The 8,334-nt window shown below is 36.6% G+C and overlaps 1 protein-coding gene across 1 annotated transcript; it reads right to left on the bottom strand.

Moving 5' to 3' along the window:
* Positions 1–6,262: 6,262 nt before the first annotated feature.
* On the bottom strand, positions 6,263–7,186 carry LOC101432276 (olfactory receptor 8A1-like). The gene has a single exon (XM_004463947.2). The coding sequence runs from the start codon at positions 7,184–7,186 to the stop codon at positions 6,263–6,265; it is 924 nt and encodes a 307-aa protein (XP_004464004.2).
* Positions 7,187–8,334: the final 1,148 nt, after the last annotated feature.

Here is an 8,334-nt window from a genome sequence, read left to right as displayed (position 1 = left end):
AAGCATAGCATCAGCATCAAAGCATCAAGGCATCTATGTTAGTTTAGGGAGTTACAACAGTTACAAATATTTGGTTCTGGCTACACTACAATACATTAGAAGGTTAGAAAGCATCTAGATAATGATCCAGCAACTATATTTGCTAGCTCTTGGTTACAATTATCCCCTTATGGTTTATTCATTTCTCAATCTGGAGGGATATCTGGGTGATGAGTGTCTAAGCTTTTCATACTGTAAAAGGACATAGATATATGAGTTAGAGGAATGGACTTGTTTTGCTTGCAGTTGAAGATATTTGTAATATCCTAGCTTGGTCTTGGAGAAATTGTTACCCTTGTTTTTCATGGCTTAACTGGCATAGGAACAATCTGGAAGCTTTGAGTTTCTGAGAAATAGACTCAATAAGTACATTGAACAGGAGGATCATGATTAGGGAACTTATAATTACATCTTGCTTATGGTGTTTGGGTTTTAGGAACACTGCTGCTTGGAGGCTTGTTTCCTGTGGCAGTTTGCAATATCTGGTTGAGGCCTGCACAAAAATATCATCTTGAGTGATTTTTTAATTTAGAGATCTCTGAGCTATAGAAACTATTTTGTTCTTTTCTTTTTCCCCTTCTGATCACGATCTTTTCTGAAAGAATTGCTGATCAACATTTGACAGTAGTACTACAGTTCCAAGGAGGCTCATCCTTGGGAGTCAAATCTCAGGTAGGGGAAGGTAGTGAGTCTATTTGCAGAGTTTGGCTTAGAGAGAGGGTACCTTGAGTAGTAAGGTTTCCTTGGGATGTATTAATTATAATGAGGCTTAGTTTTGTCATTACAGATATAAGGTTTGTAAGTGCAAGCTTTAAGGTTGAGGGCTTGGCTCATTAGCATATTTCCTTTTATGAGGCAGGGTCATTTCAGAGTTTAGGTTTCCCTGTTAAAAGTTTAAGTGAGGATAATTTTCTTTCTAAAATGAATGGATTTTACATTTAGACTTTGTAGTTTTTAAAAATTATAGTTTTAGTAAGTGTGAGAAAATTGTGGGAATTCCCCTCTTGGGTAGGGTTCAAGCTTTTCTTCTTTAGTCCCTCAAGGGATCTTATAAATACTTCTCCATTTTATACCCCAAACACTCTGAAATGCATCAAGGCATTACATTAACCTGTAGAGAATACTAGGGTCTCATTCATTATTGTAGGTTCTATGTTAAATAAAACTGAGTTAGGTTGTTTAAACTGACTAGATAGGTTAAATAAGATAATATGTTACAGAAAATTTAGATTTTTGATAAAATAAGTATCTCCTCCTTGGTCTTATATAGAAATTAAGGTCCTAAAATACAGATAATACTACACTTTTTCTTGTATTCTGATTCACCTTAGTCCTAATCAGATCAGTGCTATTTATATTCCTAATTTAAGTTTGAGCTCCTTTTCAGCTTTTTTTCAATAGTTGTGCATAGAGTCAGCTTTAAGAATTAATTAAGCTCTTTTAGTGTTTCTAGAGCTGGAGAACTTTAGGTGTCACACAGATATTTAAACTTTTAGGGAGCTATTAGGTTATACATAAAGAGCAAAGCACCTTAAATTTAGAAACAGTAACCAGATTTCAAGCACAAATGTCATTCTTGTAAGAGTTCATAATCTAGGCTCTATTTCCTTTATGATAATTTTCCAAATGAAGCTATTCTCAGAAACAAAAAATTTGGTAATTTAACCTATATTGAGGTTATCAACCACAGACCATAGCAGAGTTTTTTCTTTTTCTCTTTCACATTTTTACTAGGTTTATGTTAATTAATGGGTAGAACATAATTTATGTACGTGGCTTTTTTTTCTTATCTTAAAGTCTTTTTTTCCTCTGGAGGTGAAGTTTTGACCTGTAGCTAATGGTATCCACTTTCAGAGTTAAACACTGAGTGACAAGGAAATTTGGTGAAAGGCAAACATAATTTTTCTTCATTTTAAATACTTGGTAGAGGCAACACTAGCTCATTTGATCAGTACATCTGTATAAATCTAGGGAGAACATATTTAGAATAAAATTGTATGTTTATTTAACTTTGCATTTAACTTTGATAGCTCATATAGAATTGTTTTCAGAGATATCACTTTTTTTAGTCTATTATTTTATTAGTATTTTAGTAGGCTACATTATGAAATATTTACAAGGTTACACTTTTAAAAATTACTAACTCCCTCCCCCAGTGGCTCCCTTGTCTGTTTGTTCATTGTTTTTTCCATAATTTTTTGTTGTTGTGTTGCTGTTTCTGCTCCTTGGGGGCTCATTGTGTTTGTTGGATATCTGCTTGTTTGTTTGTTTTCTTTAGAGGGTATGGACCACACCTGCGACCTCCCAGGAGGGAGGTGGGCTCTCAGCTGCTTAAGCCACATCTGCCTCCCAACAAGGATACATTTTTGAAAAAGTTTTCTGTAAATAAGTGGGGAAAGACTTGCTATTAGGGCCAATCTATGATTAATTGCAGACTTGTGGCCAGAGCTTTTCTCTTCTTTTCTTGTTAATAGAGTTGTCTGATTTAAAAGTTACTGAATTTTAACAGCACCAACTCTATTAATGTACTTATCCAGGTTCAATCAGAATTAACATGGAACCAGAACAGAGAACATTAATGTTGTTATTCTTGGCTTGAAGTTTTTATTAATATTCCTATTTTTTTTAAGTAGCAGTGAAACTGTACAAACAAAATTATGAAAACATGATTTTTCATTTTAAAAACAATTTATTGAAGCATATCATTCATACATGAGCATACATAGACAATAAGTGTAAAGTAAAAATTGTGAACTTACAAAACAAGCATGCATTATGTCATACTGGGCTCCCACGTATCACCTCACCACAAATACCTTGCATTGTTGTGAAACATTTGTAACAAATTATGAAAGAGCATTGTCAAAGTCTTACTATTAACTATAGTCTTATATTTGGAGTATTTTCCCCCAACCCACTCTATTATATTTTTTGTTCATAAACCACATAATTTATCTGAAGTGAACAATCGATGGCATTTGGTATAATCACCGAGTTGTGCATTCATCACTTCAATCAATATTAAAGCATTTTCATTACTCCAAAAAAAAGAACACACAAAGAACAAACCACTGTCATACCCATATGTAAGCACTACTAATTACAAATCCTATGATGTCTTTCACCATTTATATTAATTTCCAAACCACTTTTTACCAGTTCTGCACAGATTAACCCCCAACTTTCCATTCTCTAGCCACATTCTTTTCTCTGGTGATTTATATTCTAGCGATTAACTCCATGAGTTTCCTCATTATATTTAGTTCATATTAGAAAAATTATACAATATTGTTCCTTCTGTGCCTGGCTTACTTCATGCAACATAATGTCCTCCAGATTCATCCATGTTGCCATATACTGCACGACTTCATGTCTTCTTATAGCTGAATAATATTCCATCGTATGTATATACCTCAGTTTGTTAATGCATTTGTCAGGTGATGGACACATCTTTTGGTTGTTTCCATCTTTTGGCAATTGTTAATAATGCCGCTATGAACATGAGTGTGCAGATGTTTGTGTCACTGCTTTCAGCTCTTCTGGGTATATACCTAGCAGGGATATTGCTGGGTCACATGATAGATTTTATCTAACTTCCTTAGGAACTGCCAAAGAGATGGTTCTGTACTCTTTGGCGGTACAGTGACTGTACCATTCTACATTCCCACCAATAGTGAATAAGCCTTCCTATCTTTCCAACACGCGTAGTTTTCTGTTTTTTAATAGCAGCCATTCTAGTAGGGCTGAAATGATATCACATTGTAGCTTTCATTTGCATGCCCTAATAGCAAGTAACATTGGACATTTCTTCCTCATTTGTATTTCTTTAGAAAAATGTCTGTTCAGGGCTTTAGCCCATTTTAAAAATCGGGTCATTTGCTTTTTATTGTTGAGTTGTAGGATCTCTTTATAGATCAAGGATGTTAGACCCTTGTCGGATGTGTGAATTCCAAATATTTTCTCCCGTTGAGTTGGCTGTCTTTTTACGCTCTTCACAAAGTCCTTTTAGATGCAGAAGTGTTTAATTTTGAAGAAGTCCAATTTGTCTGTTTTTTATTTTGTTTTTTGGAAAGCATGATTTGCCCAAGCATATTTGTCAAAATACTTAAGACATCTTAGTTGATGTGCTTTTGGAACAGTAATATACAATCTTTTAACAAGGATTAATGGCACATATAAGTATTACATTGCTCCCCCATACAATGTATTTTATATGATTTAATTTTATATGAATTTTGAGTCTATGAAGGTATTTTGTGTCTATAGTTTTGTTAAATCCTTTGTAATTAGGTATACATACAAATTTAATTCAGTAAAAGTTTGGAGAAAAGTTTTTTCTTAAATGAGTTACTTTTATGTATGAGGACATAAGTAACAAGCATTCAAAATATTTATTTTAAATTATATTCCATTCTTATTACAAGATTCTCAGAATATAGTGTATTGAAAGGCACTCTGCTTTCTTTGGGGGCAAAGAGCATTGGGTGTGTGGGGACGCTATATTTTTGGACTGTTTCTTTTCTAATGTTCATATTGTTTACAGTAATCTCAAGTACTAAATGCCCTGAATTCTGGTGCCTAGAGGGTTTATTGGGGCTTATTCAACTGCAGTTTTAGCTCGAGAGGATTTGTTTTTCTCAGTTCTTTTTCTTTCCAAATAGTTTTGTCTACCCAGATTTCTGAATGACTTTTACCAGTAGTCCTATAAATTTATTGGCAAAAGTCTGAGTATCCAAGCTCTATAAGTCTGGGTGATAAGACTGAATTCTTCATAAGACTCACTGAAAGGGAGATAGGGTAGTCAGGACACAGAGGGAGAAGACAGGAGGATTTCAGAGAGTACCAGAAACCTGGCCTCCCTGATTTCTGGAGTGTCAGTTATGGGCTTTATTTATCTTTAAGCGATTTGCATAGAGTTTTCTTAAGAATTTTTAAAATTGTTGATTTAGTATATGATCTGGATGTAGGAAAATATATATCAAACAACAGACACAAATAGACACAAAAGCAGAAACACAGAAATATGAAACTCACTATTTTGAACAGTAATTTTCCACCCTTTTTTGCAAATTTTTATGATACAAAAATATAAAATATTGTACATATGTGATTTCATCCCTTTTTTTCTCTTTTATTATACCAGTCTAACTATAATAGAGCATTTTTCTATATAGAACCATTCTCACGTCACTTCTCTTTTGATTCTAAATCATATTGAGGCAACATTATTTCTGAGTTTCAGAAATCACCTTTTTTCTGTCCTTTCATAGGTTCATAACCAAAATCTTCCCAATTTCTGAAAATATAGCCCAAAGGACTAAATTCAGAAATGCTGTTAGAATTTCCCATTTCAAAATTTTAGTAAACAGATTAAGAATAGCTAAACAATATAAAATATGACAAACACGCAAATTTCTGACACTTGCTACCATATATTACAAAAATATAGTCAGCACTCTTGGAGGCTCAAACCCTGTCCAGGATATTTTCAGAAATTCGGGAAGGGGCAGTGGTCAGAGGAAGGGAGATAGTCTGAAAGTAGGGCCCATGGTCTCAGACCTGGTCCAGGGATTTGAACCCTTCTTCCCTATTTACTTTACCTTGATGACCTACTCATCTGGTCAGAAGTCTGGACCTGGAACTGTTTCTCCTTTTGAAACATTGAAGTGCTCATGAGCCTGGGAACCTGGGAGGGCAGGACAAAACTAGCCAGCAAACCTCTAGACTAACAGGTCTAGGTGGCCACAAGGCTTGACTGCTGTGCTCAACTGGTCAGCCGGTGCTCAGCTTTGGGCAATCAAACTGTTTAAGGATCTCCTTTGTCCCTTTGTGATCACCAGTAGATGTTGATCAAAATGTGGGCAAGCTGTCTCATGCACATGAAAAAGCAAATTCTGTAACACTGGGGCTTCGAAGAGAAAACGTTTATTGCCAAGCACAAAGCAGAGAGAATAGATGGCCTATGGGCTTAAAATCTATGAACTGGAGAAACATTTAGGTTTTATAGAATTCAAACAAAGGCAGGCAGGCTTAGAATAATGAGGTAGGGTGTCAGTTCTGGGCTGACTCATGTTATCACAATTAATTATTAAGGGGGATACATGCAGGAGCTCTAGACTTCAGGGACAGTGTTCCAGGGCACCAGAGTTGAGGAGGGCTTTCTTCTGGCATCTTCAACAGCTTACATTTAAAATTGGAAAGAATAAGAACCTTTGCATCAAAATCATTTTCTCCACAGTGTTTTCTGCACGGCAGCCTTGACCTCCTTGTTCCTAAGGCTGTAGATCAGGGGGTTCAGCATGGGGATCACTGTGGTGTAGAACACGGAGGCCACGTTCTCCTGGGCCAGGGAACTGGCCGTGGAGGGCTTTAAGTACATGAAAGCAGTAGAGCCATAGAACATTCCCACAGCTGCCAGGTGGGAGCTGCAGGTGCTGAAGGCTTTGGACCTGCCCTCTGCTGTACTTATGTGGAGGATGCTGGAGACAATGAAGGCATAGGAAACAAGGACTGTTAAACTGGTGAACACAGTGTTGAATCCAGCCAAAAAGAAAACTACCATCTGGACATCATAGGTGCTAGTGCAGGAGAGTTTCATGAGAGGGAGGATGTCACAGAAGTAATGACTGATGAGGGGCTCACAGTAGGATAGTTTTAACATGAGGACAGTCTCTATTGTTGAGCCAATGAGCCCCATGATGTAGGCCACAGCCACCAGCAGGGAGCAGACTTGATGGGACATGATGATGTTATAAAGCAAAGGGCTGCAGATGGCGACATAGCGGTCGTAGGCCATCACTGTCAGCATGTAACTCTCGGCAACCACAAAAACAATGAAAAAGTAGAGCTGTGACATGCACTCCTCATAGGAAATGGTGTTCTTCTCCGACACAAAATTCACCAGCATTTTAGGGGTGATGACAGAGGAGTAGGACAAATCTACAAGGGACAAATTGCTGAGGAAGAAGTACATGGGGGTGTGAAGCTGAGAATTCAGACGAATTAGCGTGATCATGCCCAGGTTCCCCACCATGGTGACCGCGTAGATCCCTAGGAAGAGCAGGAAAAGGGGCAGCTGGAGCTCTGGCTGATTTGTTAATCCCCCGAGAATGAACTCTGTCACTGTAGAGTGATTTTTTGCAGCCATTCTCAGAGTTGAAACTGCGAAGATGGGAAAGAAGAACCCATGAAAGGCTGCCCTTGGCCTGCTTGTGAAGCTAGCTCTGGCTCTGGCTAGGGGATCCTGGCTCTTTCTTGATGTCTCCTCCCTACACACCTGTGTGCTGGGAGGTAGATCTGCCCCTGAATGTTCAAAGATCATGAAACGATAAAGGGCAAGATCTGGAGTTTTTACAACTCTCATGTTTCAAATACCCAAATCAATGGTTCTTAAAGTATAGCCTTTGATACAACTTCAATAGTAACTAGAAATGCAGACTCTCAGACCTCACCCTACAGTATCAGAAACTCTGGGCGTGGTATCTAGCATTGTGTTTTAAGAAAATCTCCATGAGATGTGATGCATGGTGAAGTTTGAGAACCTCCACACTGTAGGTAAAAAGTGGTATATTTTATATTTTGAATTTGCAAATGTATTTTATCTCAATTGACATTTCTATGTTATCTATGTGATCCTCAAATATTCACTCAATATAAACCTGTGAATAACTATCTCAAATCTATGTACTGTCCAGGTGATGTGATAGTTACAGCTATTTCACTTAGTGGCAAGTCAGTTTCTATATTTGAATGATGAAATAATAAAATCAATTCCCAAGGTGGTTGTAAATATAACATGGAATAATGCATATTTAGAAATATTTTTCATTTCGTCAGTTCCTATAAAAATGTAAGTTATCATGAGGTGTCTGGCATTTGGTTTTGTTTTTCACTGGACTCAAGGCCCTCAGACAGTGGTTCTCAGCAATTGCTGTATATTGTAATTGCCTGGATTATTTAAAAAATGTTGATGCCTGAGTTCCACAATAGAAATTCTGATTTAATTAGTCTTTGAATATTGGTATTGGTATGGAGTATTGTCCATGGTAAGGGCTCAATAGCTATTTACTATTATTATTGTTATTATATGCATAACAAATATCAAACCTTGACACTATTGTCTACTTAGTGGCAAAGTATTCAAATTACAGGCAGGCTCTCTAGAAAGCCTGGATCATCATTGCAACATATTAAATCTGCAGACATCTCTGTTTCTGAGATGTATTTCTTAAGCTAATAATGCTTAATTCTCACTATTTTAATTGCTTTTTCATATAATTACTAATTTTTATGTAA

Source organism: Dasypus novemcinctus, chromosome 27 (assembly GCF_030445035.2).
Source record: "Dasypus novemcinctus isolate mDasNov1 chromosome 27, mDasNov1.1.hap2, whole genome shotgun sequence".
Lineage (NCBI taxonomy): Eukaryota > Metazoa > Chordata > Mammalia > Cingulata > Dasypodidae > Dasypus > Dasypus novemcinctus.
The sequence above is the reverse complement of the archived record's forward strand: the minus strand, read 5'-3'. Positions and strand labels throughout refer to the sequence as shown.